The sequence below is a fragment of the Panthera tigris genome, chromosome C1 (assembly GCF_018350195.1).
Source record: "Panthera tigris isolate Pti1 chromosome C1, P.tigris_Pti1_mat1.1, whole genome shotgun sequence".
NCBI classification, from domain to species: Eukaryota; Metazoa; Chordata; class Mammalia; order Carnivora; family Felidae; genus Panthera; species Panthera tigris.
The window spans coordinates 103,782,539-103,807,087 of record NC_056667.1 but is presented as its reverse complement, the minus strand read 5'-3'; the positions used below and the strand labels follow the sequence as shown (position 1 = coordinate 103,807,087).

The following is a 24,549-nucleotide window of genomic DNA, read 5'->3' as shown; positions in this document are numbered from 1 at the left end:
TGTGTGGGTGCGTCCCCTGCTAGTGTGCTGAAGAGAAAAGCCACCAAACAACCACGCTGACTCCAGGGAGGTGTGAGCGCTCCTGCCACAGTCTCTCAGGAGCCATCTGTGAGATCTATGCCCTTTTCTGAGATCTATGCCCTTCTTTGAGATCTATGCCCTCAAAGGCATATTCCCTTCTTTGAGATCTATGCCCTTTTCTCTTCCTGAGATCCATTCTCTCTTTTTCTGCCTCCTTCTCCCTCTCATTCTGTCTTTCTCTGTCTTAATCTCTTGTATACATGTACACACCTTTTCACCCTGTCCCTAGAAATATATTATTGCTCAAACCAGCTAGTAGGATAAGCAGGTTAGACTGCATTTTCAAGTTTTTCAAGATTTCTTTAGAGTAGGCTTCACCTCAAATCATCCCTGATTACCCAGATTCCAAGTTAATCTCCACCGAAGTCCATTCATTTGTTTGCTTTATTTGATTGAGTGAGTCAGATTATTATGGGACTCACAGTTCAGTGTCTAAAGTTCCGGCTGTTTGTGCCCCAGTGCTTGCCCGGAGAAGAAGAGGGAGGGGCTGTCTAGACCCGTGGGCACCCACTGGGCCGCTACTGCTGCCCTCCCTCTAGGGACTTCTGGTGTATCCTTTCTTGCAGCTGTTCTGGTTCCTGACATTTCAGCTCTAAATGTCTTCTAAGTATCTATCTTCTTGAAGGTAGGAAGTTACATTTTTCTTAGGACCAGAGCCCAAAGAGATTTCTAAATTCCACTGTTTCTGTTTTTGCAGTTCCTTATGTATAATCATACAGAGAATGGTGTCCACCAAAAATACCATTCCCACTGCCAGATAGAAAAGGACGTGAAACCAAACAGGAGTTGGTGTCTGGAGGCCTGAAAAAGAAAATGACAAAGAGAAGAAATGCTACTTAGAACCCAGAGGGATCTGGCTGAGAGTTCTGCTTGGGGGAGAAAGCTAGCTGACACCTGATATGCCTGTCCCCAGTGGAGGACTGGTCATTTCAGGGGGCAGAGAGGTGCTCTACCTGAGTTATGTGGTGTAACAGACCGTGGGCAGCCTCCTCATTACAGCTTAACTGCTAGGGCCCTGTCAGTGGACTTCCTAGTTTCTGACATAAATGCTATTTCTATGCCATTTAATGCTTGAAATAAATTTGGGTTGAAGATAAACTTTTTTCCCCAGAGTCTTTGTTTTGGAGCTCACAGTTTCTGCACCCCAGCCAGATAGAGACACTTGGGCAAGTATTATGTGCAATCCACAAAATCCCCATCTCCCCAATTTACTATGTGAGCTCCTGGAAATAAGAATTGCACCCCAGTGTCTTCATATCCCCATACCATGACAATAGATGGGAAGAACTCAGTATATTGCTGATCAGACTTTTGGGGTTGAGGGCAGGAATGAGGGGGAAGGAAGGAGAGAGGAGAGAAAATAGAAAATAAAGAAGGAAAGAAGGAAATAAATGAAGAAAGGAAAGGAAATGAAGTTTATGAGAATAGGGAAGTTATGAATCAAGAGTGAAGGGGTGCCTGGGTGGCTCAATCAGTTAAGTGTCTGACTTCGGCTCAGGGCATGATCTCACAGTCTGTGAGTTCAAGCCCCACCTCAGGCTCTGTGCTGACAGCTCAGAGCCTGGAGCCTGCTTTGGATTCTGTGTCTTCCTCTCTCTCTGCCTGTCCCCTGCTCACACTCTGTCTCTCAAAAATAAACAAACATTAAAAAGAGAGAGAGAGAGAGAGTGGAAAGGCCTGTTCATGGGTTTTTCCTGAGTGGGCCATGAAATCCCCTTAAACAGACCTCAGCCCCAAAGGAGAAAAGGGCACATCTTCCTCTGTGCCTGGCAATTCCCCTTATTCTCACTCACCAAGCACTTGAAGTTCCAACTCAGGGCTGCGCTTGACAATACTGCCATCTTCTGTGGTAGCTTCACACCAGTATAGCCCTGAATCTTCTCTTTTAGCAGTTAGTATCTGGTATCCAGAGGATGTGTTCCTGCTCATCAGGGTCTTGCTGCCCGTGTAGAAGGAGAAGTAAAGTTGCAAACCAGGTCTCTGTAGGAGCAACTTTGTTTCACAGCTCAGGTTGACCAGATGCCCCTCCAGGAGTGGTAACGACAAGGATGCTTTTAGCACTGGGGCCAGAAATAGCTCTAAAGAAAAAGTTGATGAGGACAGGGTTGCCTGCTTCAGTGTCAAGGTTCTTCTTACAGAAGATATACCCCCTTCCTTCTCGGGAACCCTGCTCCTGGAGAATGCATCCATGGACAATTTGTCCCACTTCCAGCAGAAAGGCATTCTTGGGGCTTCCTCATAGATACACTTACAGTTACCAGCTTCCTCATTTCCTACTGGGGAGAATACCTTCACACAGTCCATGCTTCCCTGAATAGCCATGTTACTGATTATATGACCGTGCCCTTTTGGTAATGGTTGCCCAGGAGTGGACACTGACCCCCACACTAGCCAGTTCAGTGACTCGTTGCTTGTGTTACTGCCTCAAAAGATAATCTGGGAAAATCCTCTCTTTCCCATAGGAATGAATTATTTTTCAGACAGAAAACAGTTGCTAGTAGTTAAGTGTACTAATATGAAAGAGTTACCATGAAGGCCATGTGCAAGCTGGAACAGAGGAAACTGCTTAGTTAGCAGATAGATGTTCAGAGAGAAGTAAAACCAGAGAGGCTTCATTGCCCCTGCCAGATAGAAAGTATAATCAAGTCCTAATGTCTTCATGGCTTCCATTTCTTTTTTTTTTTTTTTTTTTTTTTTTTTTGATGTTCATTTGTTTTTGACAGAGAGAGAGACAGAGCATGAGCAGGGGAGGGGCAGAGGGAGAGAGGGGGATACAGAATCCAAAGCAGGCTCCAGGCTCTAAGCTGTCAGCACAGAGCCGGATGTGGGGCTCAAACTCACAGACCGCGAGATCATGACCTGAGCTGAAGTCGGACGCTCAACCGACTGAGCCACCCAGGCACCCCATTCATGGCTTCCATTTCTATGGAGATTTTATGAGATTGCTTTGAGTTATTTTCTAATAACTCTCCCACCCATCTGGGGTGAGTCTATTCCTTGCACCTGAAACAAAATTGATGAAATAGATCCTTACTATGCCCTGGCCTTCACTTTAGCTCCTGGGATTACGGATGGGGCGCTGTGGTTTACTGGAAAGAGCAACACACAGACCTAGGAGACTTCAGTTCTGGTCCCGGCCCAGCCACTGGTCATTGCATGGCCTTCAGCGAGGCAGTTACCTCTCTGGAACTTAGTCTCTTCACTCACAAATTGAAGTGATGATTTATGATGGCCCTTAAAACTACAGCTCTATGACTATTCAGACACATACCTTTCACAGTGATAGAGACTCCTGGTGATGTGTAGCGATGCCTTCCCATGCCTGAGCAGTGATAGATGCCATTGTGACTCAGGCTGGTTTTCAGAATGGTGAATTCAGAATTCTGAGGAGAAAACTTAAAGGCCTTGTCATTTTGGTAGAAAACCACATTGTATACCGGCTTATTCTTCCATCCATGACACCTTAAGGTCAGAGGTTCCCCTTCTGTGAAGACTCTGCTTTGGACCTGGAGCAGTAGCCAATCTGGAAAATGTAGACCCAAAATGTATGTATACAGTGGCAGAGGTACAAGGAGGCTTTCTTATCTTTTTCTCTTTATAACATTCCAACCTTATAACTCTGTTGAATTTGAGGCCTGTTGCCCATTCCTCAACTATCTTTAGCTTTGCTGGGAAGAAAAGTCTTTTCCAGCAGTTGTGCACACAGCCCTTTTTATATTCCCTTTCCAGATTTCAGAAGTTGGTTGGGACAAAAATAACTTACTCTATGTGGTAAGCAGAATTCTAAGATGAGTCTTAGGATGAGTCACACTCTTGTGTAATTCCCTTGACTGTGACTTTCAACAGAACATAGCAAAAGTTGTGGGGTGTCTCTCCCATGATGACGTTGCATTTTATGACTCTGTCTTAGCAGACTGGACCGAGAAGGTCTCCCACTGGCCTTAAAGAAGTGAGCTGCCATGTTGGGAGAGGGCCATAAGGGCAGGGGCCTGCCTCCAGAGCTGAGATCGGCCTCCACCTGACAGCCAGCAAAAAGATGGGGACATCATGTCTACCACATAAGGAACTGAATTCTGCCAATGACCATGTGAGCTTGGAAGAGTTGCAGGAAGGAACACACCCCAGTCAATACCCTGACTGCAGCCTCTGCAGACCACCCAACCAAGCTGTGCTGGGAGCCCTGACCCATGGAAAGATAATAAATGTATGCTGTTTTAAGCTGCTGTCTTTGCGGTAATTTGTTACACAGCAATGAAAAACTAATACACTCCAAGTCCTGAGCAAGTTATTAATGGGATCCCAGGTGCTAAGACAAACACACAGAACAGCAAACATATCCAGATGAATATATGCTTCTAAATTGATAGAGGACACACACATCTGTGCAGATCAGTGATAGAGCTGGTAAAAACAAGCCCCACATCCAAGGAGCCTTCCCTTGTGATGCACACCTCTACACACAACTAAAGATGCTTCCTTTTTCTTTCCCTGGGGTAGGTGGTGTGCCTAAATGAGGATGAGGTTCTTAAAGGACAAAAGAGAAGGGACAGTAGTGCTTTTTCCCCCTCCGGAACTTACCAAAGAATGAAAGGCAGACACTCCAGTGCTATATGTAGCATGTTTTTATAGTTTTGGATGCTGCCACAGGGTTTCTAAATATAATCAATACTCTTCCCTCCCTTATTCCTGTTCCCGGCAAAATGGTGCTCAAAGACTATACTGCCCAAACACACCAACCCTTTTGCTTTATACGCCCACAGATTTTAATATACCTCCATCAGAAACTGTCAAAAATACTAGTAATGATATAAAATATTCGAATGACACAATTAACAGAGTTGACTTTGTGGATTTATATAGAATGCTATAGCTTAGAGAAAATTCGTGTACTTTCCAAACACACATGCAACAGGTGCAAGCATAGACCACATATTAGGCCACAGGCAACTTTCAACAAATACTAAAGACCTGACATCATATTTAACATAAATTCTAACCAAAATGCCATAAAGTTAGAAAACGATAACAGAAGCCACCCTCCTAAAACACCTGTAAATAATTCATAAAGAAAAAGAAAAAAGAATACACGCATACTAATGAAAATTAAAAATATTTAGCCTTAAATGATCATGGGAGTATTATATATCAAAATTTGTAGGATGCAGCTTTTGGCAGACATTACCAATTTCCTACTCAGAAGCCATTCTCTCCATCCTCATTGCCTTGGAGCAGGATGGGGACACTCATTCTAAGCCATATAATTAGGACGTAGGTCCTCAACCAGCTGTATTTTTGTGATCTCACACACAGATTTAAATGAAGTGACTGCGAGCTAGGGTGACTGCAGTTGAATCCTCCACTGCTGATTAACTGTGGTAAAACATTTTTTTAATGTTTATTATTTATTTTTGAGAAAGAGGGACAGAGAGGGCACGAGTGGGGGAGGGGCAGAGAGAGGGAGACAGAGAATCCCAAGCAGGCTCCACGCTGCCAGCTGGAACCCACGAACCATAAGGTCCAGACCTGAGCCGAAATTAAGAGCCAGATGCTTAACCGACTGAGCCACCCAGGTGCCCCTGTGGCAAAACATTTTTAAATAGGGTGTAGTGAGCACCAACCCAAAACCCTGATGTATTGTACTACAGGAAATGTAAGAAGTTTTTTCACTGAAAAAAGAAAACAACATAGATAGTGAAAGGACAAGCCATAGAGTGGAAGATATTTGCAACACTTGAAAAAGGATCCATATCCAAAATACAGAGCTCCTACAAGTCCATAAGGAAAGACAACAATCCGGAAAAACTGGCAAAAAACCTTGACAGGTACTTTACAAAAGAGGACATCCAAAGAGGCAATAAACATGAAGAATGCTCAGTATCATGAGTCATTAGTTTTAACGCAAATTAAAACTATGTGGTAACTGCTGCACATGCAACAGAACGGCTAAAATACACGGAATGTTGATGAGGAGGAGGAGCAACCAGAACTCTCATGCACTGGTGGGGGTGTAATATGCTGTAATCACTTTTGAATACTAAAGCTGAATGAATATATGCACATTTTGTGACCTAGCAATTCCACATACGTGTACATATGTGCACCAAAAAACATGTATAAAAATGTTCACAGTGAGGGCGTCTGGCTGGCTCAGTCAGTGGAGTGTGCAACTCTTGACCTCAGGGTTGTACGTTTGAGCCTCATGTTGATGTAGAGATTACTTTAAAAAATAAATAAAATCTTTACCCCCCAAATGCCCACAGTGGTGCTATTTATAAGAAGCCCAAACTGGAAACAACCCAAGAATGCATCAATAGCATGAATTAATATGGAATATTGAATAGTAATGAGAACAAATGAATTGCAACTTTACAACATGTATGAATCTCACAATGAACATGAGAAAAAGCAGCCAAACACAAGAGTACATACCCTACCATATCGTATTCATTTATACGAAGAAGTTAAAGGACAGGCGAAAACCTATGGTGTTAGAAGTCATCACTGGGTGTAGTGACTAGAAATGGGCAAGAGGGGGGTCTTGGGGTGCCTGGGTGGCTCAGTAGGTTAGGCGACCAACTTCAGCTCAGGTCATGATCTCGCAGCTCCTGAGTTTGAGCCCCGCATCGGGCTCTGTGCTGACAGCTCAGAGCCTGGAACCTGCTTCAGATTCTGTGTCTCCCTTTCTCTGACCCTCCCCCGTTCATGCGCTGTCTCTGTCTCAAAAATAAATAAACATTAAAAAAATTTTTAAAGAAATGGGCAAGAGGGAGTTTCTATGATTTTGGAAATGTTCTATTGTTCTGTGTGCTGTTTATTTGGTGAAAAGTCACTGAGGCGTACACTTAAGGTTTGTTGTATGTGTGTCATACTTCAATAAAAATTTACATTAAAATGTAAGAGATCCATAATATAATAATATATAATACAATGTTAAAAATGTAAGAGCTATTATTCTCAAGAAGTCACCAATGCTGGGGTTTCTGGAGTCTGTGCAGAGGTAAAGAAAAATGGCCTCTTCCCAGCCCTGCTTCATTTTTTGTCACTTGAACCACGAAACACCACTGCTTCTGCTTGAACTACACACAAAGTCTCTTGCTAAAACAGTTCTGTCGGCTTGCCTCACACCTGTAGCCTGGGATCTGATTCCCAGAATCCAAAGAGACTCATGAGGAACACCTAGCATTTCCTCTCACATTCCCAGTATTTTAAAACACATTTCCTCCAAAGGCAACCTAGTCCACATTAATCTAATTCTGCTCCCAGCATAAAGTTTTACATTATCAATTACACAGAAGTTTTACCTTAATGGTTTTGATTAACGAAAGAACACATTTGAATGATCTGTATTGACAATGAAACATTTTGCCCTAAAGAGTATTGCGGTTTCCATTTCTTAACAAATAGAAACCTTTTACAGATTTAAGTGGGTAGTGGGTTTTTTTCCCCCCTTCTTCTATCCATCGTTGTTTAAAATGCTTCAAGTCTAGGGGCGCCTGGGTGGCTCAGTCGGTTGAGCGGCCGACTTCGGCTCAGGTCATGATCTCGCGGTCCGTGAGTTTGAGCCCCGCGTCGGGCTCTGTGCTGACAGCTCAGAACCTGGAGCCTGTTTCAGATTCTGTGTCTCCCTCTCTCTGACCCTCCCCTGTTCATGCTCTGTCTCTCTCTGTCTCAAAAATAAATAAACGTTAAAAAAAAAATTTAAAAAAAATAAAAAAAAATAAAAAAAAAAATGCTTCAAGTCTCACAGTAATTTCATGCCCAGAATATTATCTTACAGATATTCTATGAAATGTGTCCCAGACTATATGTATAGAGATGTGTATTGCAACATTGCTTGTAAAAACAAAAAACTGGAAACACAGAAGTTTAGTAAAAGGAAGAATGGCTAAATCAGTTACAGCACAGCCATACTGGCAGACATTTGAAAGTTCGTGGCAGATTTCTAAGGATTTAAACAGACCTCCAAGGTATTTTAAGTGATGAAAGCAAGTGATAGGACAGTATATAGAGTAGTCTACCAACCACTTTTTTTTTTTAAGTTTATATATATTAACAGTTTTGTTTCTACAGAAGGCGACTGTCGGACTAGGAGTTTGGGATGGGAAAGAGACTTCACTGTTCATCATTGTTCATTTCTCTGAATTCTTATTTACTATGTGCAGGCATAACTTTTTCGACAAAGTTACATAATTTTAAATAATAAAACCTTAGAGTCTAGGTTTTACTGGAGACACCCTGCTCACAGCTGTCCCAGTTGGTGTGCTGTTGGGGCACAGTTTAAGGACCCTAATGTGATTTTCTGAGTGTCTTGACTTCATTTCACCTGGCAGGTGCATAGACCTGAGACTCATACATACTCCAATAAATCAAACACATACATGTGGCATCCAGAAAGAAGAAAACACAAAGGAAGACCTTGTGATTTCCAGCTCTCCTGCTCCATGCCATACTTACCTCTGTGGATTTCCAGCCATACTGGGTCACTTGGCACTGAGAGACCTGTCTGGCACCTGTATTCACCAGTGTCACTGACACTGGCAGCAGCGATTCTGTATCTGGGGGTCAAGGTCTGAAAGGCTGTGCCATTGAGAAACCACCGTGTAGAGCTGTTCCCAGGCAAATGGGTTCCCTCACACCATAAGGTTATGTTTTCCTCTTGAAATACACTGACCCATGGAGGCTGCAAGGTGATCACTGCTTTTGTAAGGTCTGCTTGGGGATAAGCAACAACAACAAACAAGTGGAACAAAAGGAAAGTCTGAACAATTGGTAAGGTTTTATGGATAGTACAAGGACAAAATATGTATTTAGATGAGATGGAAAAATAAGCAAGTGGGATCCTATAAAAGCCAGCCATTGCAAGTGTCCAGACCCCATGCAGAGAGCTCTGTTCATGTTATTAAATCTGCATCTGGCTGTTGGAGATTTGGGGTTCCTGAGAAATGAATGACTAATTTATTAGTAAACTAAGGCAAGCTGATTGGGGCTGGTTCTCTTATACTCTGGGCTATACTGTCTCTGAGGGTTAATCTCAGGCCTTAATTAGCATCTGCATCAGAAACCAAGGCTCAAACTCCTCATTTCAAAGCCATTGGTACCTGTTTGGTTCTCTCTGAGAAGAAACCAAGCACTCAGCTTTTTCCTAAAAGGGACTGGTTTGGGAAAAACCCAGCAGAGCTACTTCTATGTTTTTGCAATTCTGGCCTTTTCCTGTTATTATGTACACACGTAGGCAATTCAGTTCAGAGGTCAAAGCTTTTGCAGAAAATCGTAGAAACCTTAAAACCCAGCATTTTATCAAAATCATACCCTAAATATAGGGGATTTTACATACTTTGTAATTCCCTCTTCTTTCTATCCTCTCCTGATACTCTCTTCTTCAGGATAACAAAACCCATGTGCAGGGATGTGGCAGAGGAAGAGAAATTGAGTTTAAGATTACTCACCCGCTTGCGCACCAGCTAGAACTGTAAGAGACCAAAGAACAGGGACATAAATTGGTCAGCGGGAGATGACAAGGAAGGGAGAATCAAGGAGACAAAACTAACGTAGACTCTGAGGGGCCAGGTTAAGTCTCTTGAGTCTTTCTCTATTCCCTTTCCCCAAATCAGGGGCTAGTGGCATTGAACAGCCTATAGATGGTTATTAATGAGGCTTTATTTTAACATGATGCTTCCAGGCCTAATGTTACCTCAAAGTCTCTCTTCCCATCCTTTTGATATAATAAGCATGAATAAACCATGGAAGCACAAATATGGTTGTCCCCATACTTATGAGTTCTAGCCTATGATACCAAAGGAAGACAAAAAGTCTTGAGTCCCCAAAGCCAGAGCCAGTACCCTTCTAGCTATCCCCTGTAAGCCCAACTTACCCCAAAGAAGCAGAGCCGTCAAGAGCCACATGTTATTTCCAAGCTGATGGGAACAGTGAAGTCTGTAACATGCAAGACATTGAAGAGTTTCTGCTGGAAGCTCTGAAGCCAAGATTAGAAAAGAGGAAGGAAACTGCTTCTTCTGACCACTTTCATCACACTCCTTTTCTGGGAAATACATCCTTAATTCTTGAGTCATTCTCTCCTTGTTCTCAAACTTCTTAGCCTATCTCCCTTAGTTTGAAACTCTGGGTTTGGGGTTTATGAAACCCTCGGAATTCAAGGGAAAGACTAAAGTTTTTATTGATATTCTATTCTGACTGTATTCTCCCTTTACTAATTATTTGAGTCTAAAATATGGCAAATCCTCATTTCTATTTTTTTAAATCTTTATTTATTTTTGAGAGAGAGAGAGAGAGAGACAGAGTGCGAGCAGGGGAGAGTCAGAGAGAGAGGGAGACACAGAATCCCAAGCAGGCTCCAGGCTCTGAGCTGTCAGCACAGAGCCCAATGCGGGGCCCAAACTCAAGAACCATGAGATCATGACCTGAGCCGAAGTCAGATGCTCAACCGACTGAGCCATCCAGGCACCCCAGCAAACCCTCATTTCTAAAATTGCTCCAAAGACTGGCCAGTGCCTCTAAAACTTTATCATTTGAATCCAGATTATTCTATATCGACCTGTATGTGACCCGTGATGAGTAACTCATTTATAAGAGCTCCCCTACTACAGTCCAGCCTCTATTCCTCTGGGAATACATGCAGGATCAATGTCCCATTTTTATTTTTTTAAAGCCACTCCCTGAGAGACATTATGAATTTGGAGTGTTTATCTTGGCTACATCAAAGAAAATCAACTGTTTAATGTAAATGCTGTAGAGAAGAAAAATAACTCACATACATGAATGCAAATGTCCCTAACAGGGGAGCTTCAGAGTATGGGGAGAAGCTCTATGCTATCAAAATGAGTTGGTTCCTAAGGCAGAGTTGTTTAGATATAGAGGGATTTTTAGGTATTCTATTCAGAAAGAAAGAAAACTAAACAGAAACTAGAATGTGTCCAATGAGTGCAAACACGGACTTGGGTAGCAATCTCACCAACAGAGAATTAAAATGATGACAAATAATGCTGTAGATTCCATTACTGGCCCCAATTTCTCCCCCTTCCTCAATCAGCACTGCCTCCACACCCCCATGAGAGGCTAAGGATACTTCTTTGACCTTTGACTTTGGCTCATCCACATGACTTTCGGTGCCTAATGAAATGTGGATAGAAACAGCATTGTGTTCATTCTGAAACCCCCTGTGCTTCTGTGATTGTCACAACGAGAACACATTCTGACTAGCCAGCTATGTTGTGAGGCAGAGCTGTCCTGGCCATCATAGCCTGAAGTAGAGTTGCCCAAACTGGCCTGCAAACTTTGAAAAATAAAGGCATACTATCATTTGCCACTGATTTTTTTAGATTATTATAGAGCAATAGCTGACTGACACAATTAAAAGCAAGGAAGAAAGGTCTAGGGGGTCCCAGTTCACTGAAACTTACATCCAAAGCCTATATTCATAATTATTACACTATTTTATCTCCAGTTTTCCACTGTGTAGATGTTTCATAATTTCACCACCTCTCTTAATGGGCATGGAGGTTATTTCCAATGTTTTACTGTTATCACCAGCACTGCAATGAATAGTCTAGTACCTATCTTTTATTATTTTCAGAGGACACATTCCTAGAACCAACATTGCTCAGTCCAAAGAAAAGTACATTTTTTTCTTTAGATAGATGTTGTCTGATTATCTGCTATCATTATCATCATTGCATATATTTATAGACTATTATGTGCCAGCCAAACATGCTTGCTATATCTTTTCTTATTTACCCCTCACAACAAACTATGAGTAGACACTCTCGTCTCAATTTTGCAAGTGAGGAAACTAGGGGTACCTGGGTGGCTCTGTCAGTTAAGCCTCTGACTCTGGCTCAGGTCCTGATCTCACAGCTCATGAGCCAAAGCCCCATGTTGGGCTCTGTGCTGACAACTCAGAGCCTGGAGCTGGCTTCAGATTCTGTGTCTCTCTTTCTGTTCCTCCTCTACTCACACGGTCTCTTTCTCAAAATATATCTCAAAATAAAGAAACATTTTTTTTAATGAGGAAACTAATCAAATTCTTTTGTGTCTTTTTTATAGATATTCATATGATCTTCTAATGTTTATTTCTTCCTTTCTGATCCTTATATGGTTATGTTTCCATAGGATTTGAGTATATATTTTTTTTTCAGGAAATAATGCTTTATTTCTTAGTTTGATAAATCACAAATGGATGTTAAATTTTTTTGAAAGCTTTTACTCTATAAATTGAGACAATGTGCTTTTTCTCCTTAAATTTGCTAATGTGGCTAATTATATTTATAGATTTACTATTATTAAAAATACTCTTATATTCCTGGAATGCCTGGGTGGCTCAGTTGGTTGAGCTTCTGACTTTGGCTCAGGTCATAATCTCATGGCTGGTGGGTTTGAGCCCCCTGTCGGGCTCTGTGCTGACAGCTCGGAGCCTGGAGCCTGCCTTGAATTCTGTGTCTCCCTCTCTCTCTGCCCCACCGCCCACTTGCACTTTGTCTCTGTCTCTCAAAATAAATAAACGTTAAAAAAATACTCTTACATTCCTGAGTAAATCTAATTTCAGCATGATTTATTCTATATTTTTAGATATTAATGAATTTGGTTGCCAGTGATTTGTACTTGAGATTTCTGCATTTACATTCATCATAAATTGCACCAGAAGTTTGTCAACACTATTAGTCTTCTCAAAGAACCAACTTGAGATTTTGTAAATTTACTTATTGTATCTTGATTTTTCTATTTTAATTATTTTTTCATTTGTTTATTTATTTATTTATTTATTTTTGAGAGAGAGAGAGAGAGAGAGAGAGAGCATGTGCATGTGTGTGCAAGTGGGAGCAGGGGAGTAACAGAGAGAGAGAGGAAGAGAGAATCTCAAGCAGACCCCATGCCCAGTATGGAGCCAACACAAGGCTTGGCTCAGTCTCAGGGCTGTGAGATCATGACCTGAGCTGAAACCAAGAGGCAGGCTTAACTGACTGAGCCACCCAGGCACCCCTGCTCTTATCTTTATTATCTTCTTTCTCCTCCTTTCTTTGGGTTTATTTTGTCCTTTTACTAATTTTAAGTCTTATGCTAAAGCTATTAATTTCAGCCTTCACTTTTTTTATAATTTATTTTTTAATTTTACATCCAAGTTAGTTAGCATATAGTGCAACAATGATTTTAGGAGCAGATTCCTTAATGCCCCTTACCCATTTAGCCCATCCCCCCTTCCCACAACCCCTCCAGTAACCCTCTGTTTGTTCTTTATATTTAAGAGTCTCTTATGTTTTAGTCCCCCTCCCTGTGTTTATATTATTTTTGTTTCCCTTACCTTATGTTCATCTGTTTTGTTTCTTAAAGTCCTTATATGAGTGAAGCCATATGATATTTGTCTTTCTCTAATTTTGCTTAGCATAATACCCTCTAGTTCCATCCATGTATTTGTAAAAGGCAAGATTTCATTCTTTTTGACTGCCAAAATATATATACCACATTGTATATATATACCACATCTTCTTTATCCATTCATCCATCGATGGACATTTGGGCTCTTTCCATACTTTGGCTATTGTTGATAGTGCTGCTACAAACATTGGGGTGCATGCGTCCCTTTGAAACAGTATACCTGCATCCCTTGGATAAATACCTAGTAGTGCAATTGCTGGGTTGTAGGGTAGTTGTGTTTTTAACTTTTTGAGGAACCTCCATGCTGTTTTCCAGAGTGGCTGCACCAGTTTGCATTCCCACCAGCAGTGCAAAAGAGATCCTATTTCTCTACATCCTCGCCAACATCTGTTGTTGCATGAACTGTTCATTTTAGCCATTCTGACAGGTGTGAGGTGGTATCTCAGTGTGGTTTTGATTTGTATTTCCCTGATGATGAGTGATGTGGAGAATTTTTTCATGGGTCAGTTGGCCATCTAGATGTCTTCTTTGGAGAAGTGTCTATTCATGTCTTTTGCCCATTTCTTCACTGGATTATTTGTTTTCTGGGTTTTGAGTTTGATAAGTTCTTTATAGATTTTGGATGCTAACCCTTTATCTGATATGTCATTTGCAAATATCTTCTCCCATTCTGTCGGTTGCCTTTTAGTTTTGCTGACTGTTTCCTTTGCTGTGCAGAAGCTTTTATTTTGATGAGGTCCCAATAGTTCATTTTTGCTTTCGTTTCCCTTGCCTCTGGAGACATGTTGAGTAAGAAGCTGTTGCAGCTGAGGTCAAAGAGATTTTTGCCTGCTTTCTCCTTGAGGATTTTGATGGCTTCCTGTCTTACATTTAGGTCTTTCATCCATTTTGAGTTTGTTTTTGTGTATGGTATAAGAAAGTGGTCCAGGTTCATTTTTCTGCACGTCTCTGTCCAGTTTCCCAACACCATTTGCTGAAGAGACTATCTTTATTTCATTGGATATTCTTTCCTGCTTTGTCAAAGATTAGTTGTCCATACATTTGTGGGTCCATTTGTGGGCTCTCTACTCTGTTCCATTGATCTGAGTGTCTGTTTTTGTGCCAGTACCATACTGTCTTGATGATTACAACTTTGTAATACCATACTGCTTGAAGTCCGGGATTGTGATGCCTCCAGCTTTGGTTTTCTTTTTAAGATTGCTTTGGCTATTCAGGGTCTTTTCTGGTTCCATGAAAATTTTAGGGTTGTTTGTTCTAGCTCTGTGAAGAATGCTGGAGTTAGTTTGATAGGGATTGCTAGCCTCACACTTAATATAAAAGTATAAGAGTTTCTTTTTATTGTAATTACTGCTATTTTTGCTGCATTTCATAACTTTGGACTCATGATATTTTCATTACCAATTACTGATAAATTTTAAAATTTCCTTGACTTTTTATATGGAGTTTTTTTCTTCTATATGCCGTTTTTCTTTTTCCATTTCCCTCTTCTCATGGTTTAGAATTTTCACATGCTATTTCTATTCTTTACTGATTCTCCTAAAAGTATATCATGCATATTTTATATAAGAAATTATAAAGATCATCACCAGGATTAAAACTCAAAGAAAAATCCTTTCACCAACTTCATGCTCTAGGCAGTAGCAAAAACATATTACCAAAACTCATTGTTATGGAATTCTAATGTATAGAAGGTTTCCTATAGAAGCTTCCTATAGGAGCTTCCTATAGGAGCTTTATTGTATCACTTTTTCCCTCAGACTATTTCAACTTAATGCAAATCTAAGATGTTATCTGCATACTATCAAAACTTTCAACATTCTATGCAAAAGAAATGACCTCTTTAATGACAACAGAATCCAGAATTTCTCAGAACTTTACTATTGGTGATACTATTGGTGGTGGTGATTCCTTAATATTCTGAGGAATTAGTGATGAATGATGGTGATATTTTCCTTGCAGTAACCTATGAGAGGAGACAGACTGGAGTAGTGGTAAGGAACTACAAATGAAATTGATGTCTGAAGATCATTTTATGATGCAATACTACTTCACCTATGCTTTAAGCCAGAGCAAATTTATTTTTCATTTTGGTAGCTCTATTGCTGGAGGCTCTCTGCGGTCTATGGGTCAAGTAAGGCAAGAATTTCCCTCCTACACAGGACATGAGGGGTGAATGGCATAATTTCAGTTCTATCAATTTCTCTATCTCCTAAGAGAACAATCCTCCTTTCCTGATTCCCAATCCATATACTTAATTGTGTCTGATGTCTCTGGAGACTACTTTCCACCTAAATATTGAGACTACAATACTAAAGCCAGCTAGATATAGATATAGATACCTATATATAGATCTATCTATCTATATAGATAGGTAGATATCTATAGATATAGATATATATAGATATAGGTACATAGATATATATCTATAGACAGATAGATAGATAGATATCTATACACATATAGATATATTTGGGGGATATCATTTTTGAAGCAGGAAATGAGATGACCATTCAAATAGGAAAGAATGGTAATGACCATTCCCAGATTCAACATTAAATCATGGACAGACCTGTTATATGGGCTTTGTCATGGTCAGGAGTGCCAGAAATTAGGTTTCTTGGGTCCTCTCAGTCTAATATATTCTTACAGTTGGAAAGGATCCCAGGATTATCCTGCTGTAGGGTCATCACCAAAAGCATCTCTAGGATAAAAACCAATGGAAAATTTTTCTGTTGCTTGCCTGAAATCCTAAGTCGATCTTATACTTTTATAGTCATTTGACAGCAAAACCACTTTCTTGTACTGATTCAGCTTCTGTTTATTTAAATCTTTATTCCTGTCACTTGTAGGCACTTGATGGAACAAGTGCTATGACATGGGAAAGCTGTAGGTAGGTGGGCAAGGGGGTCCTATATAGTTGGTTAGGAGGGCATATTTGGCTTTCTTCTGGTTGGTCTCATTGGAAGCATGAACAAAAACTAGGGAAGCTGTCTTATTAATCAAATCTCACAATTGGGGCCAATTTTTACCGGGGTTATTGTTTCACTTCTTGAACTGTTTGCTGGAGACAACATTTTGACTTTCTACAACTATGACTTGTAGACTGACTATGACTTATAGGTTGACTTCCTGGGCTAGTTAGTATAAATAACAGATTGGTCTTCAGGGCTGGCTGCTGCAGATTGTGGCTCAGAATTCTATTTTTATATATGGTCTGGCCATTGTCCCACTTACATATTCAGTCTCTCATCTAGCATTTACTATAATCATACCTTTCTTCCCATCACTTTCCTGAAACTGCTCTTGTCAAGGCTGCCAAAAATTAATTTTGCTAAACCCAATGGTCAACTCTGACCCTCATTTAATCTAATCTATCAACATTTTACAGTTGATCCTTTCCTCTTCCTGGAAACATTTTCTTCCCTTGGCGAGGGAAAAAAAGAAATTCTGAAATGAAATAAAAATAGCTAAAATTAAGAACTCAGTGGAAGAGTTCACAGCTGAAGAGAAAAATCACAGCTGAGGAGAAAATTAGTAAGGCAGAATACGGGGAAGGAGAAAAATTCAAAATGTAGGGCAAGAAAAAAAATGTAACATTAAACACACAAACAAAAAATAGGAAAAATAGAGTGAGAAAGTATACCTTGAATTTTGGTTAGAGCCTTGGAAGGAGAAGAGACAGAAAACAAGGCAAAGGCAATATTTGAAGAAGCAATGTTTGAGAGTTTTCCAGACAATGTGAAAGACACAAATCAGCAGATTCCAGAAGGCCAACCAATCCCATGCAAGGTGAGTAAAGGGACACCAGTACTAGAGAAATCAAAGTAAAACTGCAGAAAAAAAAAAAAAAGACAAAAATTGTTTTATATATGTATCTATCTATATATAAATATATATAGATAGATAGAGATACACACACACACACACACACACACACACACATTACATTCAAAACAGCAGCAGTCAGACCGTTGACTGATTTCTGAAAAACAAAAATCAAATGCAAATATCCTTTATGTTCTGAAAGACAGTTAACTGCCTTCTAGACTTACATACTTAATAAAAATAGTCTTCACTAATTAAAGTAAAGTAAACACAGAAGAAAAAAAAACCTGAAATAGTTCTTCACAAGCAGACTAACACAAAAGAAATTTCTAAATGATGTTTCTCAGGCAGAAGAAAAATTATTCCACATGGAAAGACACACACAGAAAGAAACCAAGAGAAAGGATAGCCATAAATACATGGATAAATCTAACACTAATCGTATAAAAATGTGTAAATTGTCTTCGGAACTTAATACTCAGAACTATAATAAAGGATAACAGCATATATGTAGATGAGACTAAATAAAATAAAAGTATTCAAATGTCTATATACTGTTCAGGATGAGGGAAATGGAATAATTATTATTATGCTTGATACATTAAGGACTAAAATTAACCAAAAAAAGAAAAAGAATTAAAGATTAAGATTGTAATTTCTAAATTAATCACTGAAAGAATAGAAGCAAAGTGAAATACAATGAAAAACAGAAGGAAAAATGGAAGCAAAGTATATAAAACAATAAAAAAGTTATAATAGTTTAAAAGATAACTAATCCAAAGAGAGAGAGAGAGAAAGAAAAACATGGAACAAGGAGGACAAATAGAACAAATAAAGATAGGTTTAAAATTAATTATATCAGCAATTATATTAAAGGTAAGTAGACCAAATTATTCAGTAAAAAATAAATATTGCTAGACTTAATTTAAAAAAAAAACTATAAATATGCTGTATTCAAGAGACATGCCAAAACCATAATGTGATAGGTTGAAAACAAAAGGAGAGAAAAGGAGCGTTACTAAATACGTTAACCAAAAGATAGCTACATTAATAGACTTTAAGGCAAAAAGCATGACTTCAGTAAATATCTCTAGTGAATATAACTATCCATTTTTAACTGCTTTTTACGCTATTTTGTTATCATGGGTAATGATATGTAGATTAATCTCCAAGAGCCATTTTGTTAGACAAAGAGCTTTGATATTTTCTTCTTCACCCTCCAACTGTAAAGGTACAATAAACTAATAAATCTTTAAAAATACCTTATCTTTCAATTTGTGTGTGATTACTGTCATGTTTTAATTTAGGAAAATTCCCTGGCACTGAAGTCAGAACTGCTTCATAGGTGAATGCTCAGTTACTAACTGCCTGGCGTCAAGGGAGACCGCAAGAAAGAACCCAGGATGACACTTCCTCTGGCGTGGGGATGGATAGATGGTGGTGCCAAATTCCTTGCCTGCCTTGCCCAGTTTTCTGCTGCTCTTTTGTCTCTGCCTCCCACAGTGTATCAAATGCTCATCTATGTGGCTCCTCTGATGCCAACTGCTTCCCTCATCACTGGGCCAACAGCAGGAGGTATTTGGTCTGGAACAGTCTTCCACCACCCTATCAAACTTCCAACATTGTCCCCCAACCTCCACCCCCTTAGTTTTGCCTTTTCAGAACACCAAAACTGGGGATGGCCATTTCTGTCCTACTTGTTTTGGTATCCCCGAAATTACTGTGTTTCCTATGAATGTAGCAAAGAAACAGAGGTTGATACGGTCCTGCACTTTCAGCCTTCTGGAGCTGCCATTTTGGACAGAGTAGAGATAAGCTGGACATGCTTCTGCTTTGGCAATTATCCACATTATCACTTGATGTGATTTCATTTGTGAAGAGTGGTCAATCAGGGTGTTCAGCTGTTAACTGAGTGGTCAGCTGTTAAAGTTGGATTGGCTCTAGCACTTCCTAGCACTTTGCCCACTCTTCAGTTTCTCTCTCGTTCTGAACAGTTTTTATTCTGCATTTGCTGTGCCCACCTAAGGCAGAAAGAAAGTGAATACTCATCTATGTGTAAAGTAACTGTAGCTGTCTGATAAGCAGTTGGAAAAGGCAAATAATTAGCATTCAAAAGGAACAACTGACTTCTCAGATACTAGGTTCCTGAAGTTAACTTAATGTATGATTTTGACCATTCATGATGTAGTGACTTTTAGAGAGAAATTTCTTTATTGCCCAATTTCTCAACTTTCTGGTCCAATGTAATATATAGGAAGTTCAAGAAAAGTTTATGGAATGGCAATCTAAAGGAGAGAGTAAGACATTCTTTATGTTCCTCAAGTCTCCTCCTACGGATACATTTACACGTATCACGACAACAGAAAATCAGAAGAATACAGGCACAACAAGAAGGGAAATCTGGCTTTGTTCCAAAACCAATTTCCAAAGAGAGAAACACACCGCAGTTATTCTTCATATTCTAGGAGGTGATGTCATGATATCAGAAGTTCTGCACACAATTGTGGCAAGGATATTAGTTCCAAATGATGCATGTCCCAGCAACACACCAGAACTTACTCCATACCCTAGAGGAACAGTTGTGCACCTCATGCTAAGCACTGATCCTTCCATGATCACAGTCCTGTCTCAGTCCCAAGGTGGCATATCACTGTGTAGACACACTTTTTAATAGCTTTTTGTTCCCCAAACGCTGCCCATTTTATTCTTTTTCTCCCTTTCCTCAAATGACTGCAGTGAGTTAGATCCCTGTCTGTTGGATCCTTGCATAGAACAGACTTGCCTTTGAAGTAAAGATTCATGTAGAGGTGAATGAATTACTGTGGTGGAGAAAAAAAGAAAAGAAAAACAGTTATATGTATTGGCCTGCAACCAAAGTTGGCGCACTCAGGTGGAAGATGAGAGGCTGGCTGTTGAAGCACCCACATTCTTCAGCTTGTAACACATCCAACATGTGTCCAACACTGGATGAGGTTTCTTCTCTCACAACCCATGGCAGGTCCTTAGGCTTCATCTCCTGGGCTTCTTTACAGAAATGGAGCTACCTGTCCATACCTGGACTCGGTGAACACACGGTCCCTGTTACACTAAGCAGGCCATTCTGGAGTTTGATCTGGGATGGATGAGAACCTCAGGTGGGACCTGCTCCTTCTAAAGGATACAAATTATCAGCTGAAGAATACAAAATTGTCCCTGTGTGGAGACCCCTGTGCTCCTCGGACACCTCTGAAGCTTAACTGCTAAGAATTTCCAGAAGACCAAGTTTCAGAATGTTTCCTGCAGGGAACTTCCTACAGAGGCCTTTTGGTGGCCTTTAACCCAGCTGTCTGGAAACGGACTTGGTGAAATTGCAAAGTCAGAAAGCCAGGTTTACCAGCACAGTGATGCATTTTGCTCTTGCTTCCTTATTTCCAATCTCTGCCAGAGATTTGTGCTTCTGCAACATGTACATGTGTTTCAAAGCCATTACAAGTCCAGAACCCACCAACTCCAGGGGCTGACCACTACAGTTCTTTACCAACGCTTCCTCTGGTCTCCAGGGCTCCAATGACCAAGGGAGGGAGGATTGCTGTTGGTTAGCTACTGTGGTGGGTGATGTGGATTTAGGCTACAGGTATGTCCAGCTTTACATCATGGAGTGATCAGAATGCAATGTGGCAAATGGATTGGAGTAGAGTAGACTGGCTGTAGGAGGGCCAATTATTTTTAACCTACTTATATGAAGGAAGGAAGAGGTGATAGATGGAAGAGTTTAGTAATGAAGTGTCAGTGAGCCTACAGAAAGCCAAATAAATTTAAGCACTATTTATTAATTATACTAGGAACAAATTTCTGTGTTGGAAGGATGAAGAGTTTATCCAAAAAGAATAGTAAGATCTGATTTGGGCAATAGGATGGTTGGGGTGAGGGTAAATGTACTATGCAGGGGCAGGAACAGATTTGGCTGTTGTTTTGATGATTGACTAAAACATTCGAGATAATGCACTACTATATTTTGGGACACACTGTGCCTGGGTCTGATCTTAGAGGTACAGAGGGTGGTGTGTGATGCTGACAGGGAACTCCCTGGTGCGTTGAGTTTTAGCACTTGTGACTCTGAGATGCATATGAGGCAGTGATTTGTAAATCAGGAGTTGTGAGTTGGAGGTGCAGATCTGTAGTTTCAAAAGAGACGTGGGGATAAATGTACCCCTGGTTGATGCAGGTGGTAGTTGAAAGCGTGTTGGCCAGAGGCGGTGTGTGTCCTGGGCGTTGGGCAGAGGGCAGAGGGAGCCAAAGCTCTTCAAGGTCGAGGTGATGGTTGTTTTCCTTGTTGAGCTCAAGTTTATGACTCGGCCTCCACCTAGCTTGCCTTCTTCTAGCAAGAGAGGCATCATTGCACCTCTGTGGCTCCTGTCCTTCAAAAAGTCATAAATGATTCCTAGTCCCAACGTGTGGGGGAGCTATCCAGGTTCCTCGCTTCAGTTTAATTTCCCCAGGGAAATTTGAATAAAGAAATCTCTCCATTATTTGAACTTCAACAAAAGACCACTATATTAATATTTCAACATAAAGTATTTCTTTAAAATAGTCTACTCCTGGGGTGCCTGGGTGGCTCAGTCGGTTAAGCGTCCGACTTCAGCTCAGGTCATGATCTCACGGTCTGTGAGTTCGAGACCCGCGACGGGCTCTGGGCTGTTGGCCCAGAGCCTGGAGCCTGCTTCCGATTCTGTGTCTCTCTCTCTCTGCCCCTCCCCCGTTGATTCTCTGTCTCAAAAATAAACTTAAAAAAAAAAAAAAAAAAAAAAAGCTGCTGAGGATTCAACTCAGTTTAAAAAAATAAAGTAAAATAGTCTACTCCTCATACAGCTAGTAAATCAAAGCCTATTAACTTGAGAAAGCGGATTCTCCCAACATTAAATGCAAACTTACTACTAATCTTTTCATATCATATATCCATGCTAAGGTTTTATACATCTTAAAAAGCAGACACATTATAATGATTATAAGACTGATCATTACTCTTTTACCAAAAAAAAAAAAAAAAAAAAAAAAGCTACAAAGAATTAACTACATGGACCAAAATTTATGTCTTCATTATATCTATCTTGATTCTGTCCTTTTCTCTCTTTTTGGTTACTAATTCTGGTTCTGATTCTTATTTCTTTCCTGGATTGGAATTTTACTTACCTCACCTACAAGTTAGGTTACCTTCCCAAGTAACCAGGTTACCTTCAGGAACCACTAAGAAAACAGTTTGAGGTTAATAATTGAAGACTTAGGAACAGAAACAAGGAACCTGGATGAATTTATGTTTTTCTGTTGGAGTCTGTTACACAGTTTGAAAGTTAACTTTTTCAGAGTTAAGAATTTGCACAGACAAATCAGATATTTTGATAGTTTTGTCTAGTATAAGTTGCCTATAAAAACCCATGCCCCTAATAGTTATTAGCCAGCACTTGAAAAAAACCTCTTACAACTATTGCTAAGTCTTTCTGGACACACCACCTGAACTTCACCTACATAACACAGGAGAGCATTGGTGGTTCAATGGTAGAATTCTCGCCTCCCACGCGGGAGACCCGGGTTCGATTCCCGGCCAATGCAGCAATTTCCTTTATAGTTTGTCCCACAAAATTACACCGCACAGGCAAATACGGTCTTTTAGAGTTCTGGGTTGTTACGCTCCAGTGCTTGGCATTCAGCAATCATTTAGTGAGTCTGACTTTGAAAGTGGGAGTGTCTGGGCAGGGCGGGGCAGGGCGGGGCAGGGCGGGGCGAAAGGGTTTGCGATTTGGACCTAAGACCACAGTTACTTTCAGCCTTTCCCTTGGAGGCCCCACGGAACCCAAAAAGCTACCAGGTCACCTATGCCCTTGCTGGGCTTTGGGTTGGCCGCTGGGCCACGTGTCAGCACAGAGCGAGGATCGCGACACCAAAGTCCCGGGAGGACAATAGCCGCGGGGCCCCGCAGACACCCCTGAGCATGAATAAAGGTGTAGGCTGGTGAGGAGGAACTCGCGTGGACCCGAGGGGAGCTGCTGTAAACGCGTAGGTTCACGTCATCAGCCGCGCCGCCGCTGCCTGCGCGCCTGGCAGCGTGCCCCAACAGGTGTTAGCCCGAAAAGTAGACTTTTAATAAGGGAAAAAGAACTGAAGACTCTGGGAACGGTTGATCCGGGTTTGTTTTCTACCTCTTGGACGCTCCTTCAAAGGATTCCCATTTGAGGGCACTAAGTGCGTGACTGCGTTGGAGACTGCGGGTGATTAATTTTCATCTAAGAATAGCTTAAAATTTAAGTTTTTAAAATCTATTTTCAAACCAGCAACATTTCACTCTTTAAGAATAAATTTATTCATGTTCAAGGGTTTCCTTATTCTGATATTATTGTTGCATCCACACGACTCCTGAAACAGAATGCTATGGGCACCAGTGACAATCACAACAAAGTTTATTACAATAAGAGGCAAGGCCAACCGATCGGGACCAACACTCTTGATAAGAGTGCGGCCTCGAACAGCCGGGGTACAGAGTTTTTAAAGCCGATCACATCGTTTTATCATTACCTGGGAACAGAACAGAGAAACAGTTCCCAGATGAGTTAGGAACAGTTGCCAGATGAGTTAGAAACAGTTGCTGAATGAGGTGATTATTTTAGACTTTCTGCCTAAGTTGCAACCAGTGGATCTCCTTGACCTTGCCTCTGATGCTCTTTTCTTTGAGCTTTTGTTTTCCTTCATTGGTAAAGCCAATGTTCTGACAAACAAAGCTGTTATTTTTCAAGCTACGCATTAGCCCTACACTACAATTTAACCTTTACATTATGTCTTTGTACGTTTGTTGTAAACTGATGGTGATATTTTAAAGTCCTTTCTTGGCAATATTGTGTTGAAATCATCAGGATGGTTTTACTATTTTGTTTTAACTTGTCTGAGAATCTTTGTCTTTGTCCAATAAACATTGTAATGTGATACATAATTTCTTGTTTTTAAGATTTTTCTCTAAACAGGAATCAGGCCTAGGAGACTTGATTTTATTATAAAAAGGAAAATGATGCATTGCTTATGTGACAAGGCACACAGAAAGGGCTCATCAGGTACCAGGGATTGACCATGGATGATCAACTTCAAAACAACACCACGGTAAAACTATTAGACTTTAAAAATAAAGAAAACATCCTCAGGTGCTCCAGGCAAAACTATGAAATAAGTTACAAAAGCAACAGAATTAGATAAGCACTAACATAGAAAGCAAGGCAACAGTGGAGCAGCATTTTC

At 40.5% G+C, this 24,549-nt stretch overlaps 1 protein-coding gene, 1 long non-coding RNA gene and 1 other non-coding gene across 4 annotated transcripts in view; 2 read left to right on the top strand and 1 right to left on the bottom strand.

The window, feature by feature from the left end:
• Positions 1–447: 447 nt before the first annotated feature.
• Positions 448–24,549, bottom strand: part of FCGR1A (Fc fragment of IgG receptor Ia) — a 29,135-nt gene continuing 5,033 nt past the window's right edge. Inside the window, 7 exon segments of the mRNA XM_042993984.1 lie at positions 448–677; positions 680–882; positions 1,875–2,159; positions 3,353–3,604; positions 8,536–8,793; positions 9,528–9,548; positions 9,953–10,120. Coding sequence (XP_042849918.1) covers positions 600–677; positions 680–882; positions 1,875–2,159; positions 3,353–3,604; positions 8,536–8,793; positions 9,528–9,548; positions 9,953–9,983 — 1,128 coding nt within the window. The 5' untranslated portion in view covers positions 9,984–10,120 and the 3' untranslated portion in view covers positions 448–599.
• LOC122240845 lies at positions 3,535–4,299 on the top strand. 2 transcript variants are annotated; one of them, XR_006220570.1, is made up of 2 exons: positions 3,535–3,626; positions 3,992–4,299. It is a non-coding gene; the product is annotated as an uncharacterized LOC122240845 (long non-coding RNA). The 2 variants fall into 2 exon arrangements; XR_006220571.1 differs by having other exon boundaries at positions 3,536–3,626; positions 3,995–4,299.
• TRNAG-CCC lies at positions 22,808–22,878 on the top strand. Its single transcript has one exon. It is a non-coding gene; the product is annotated as a tRNA-Gly (tRNA).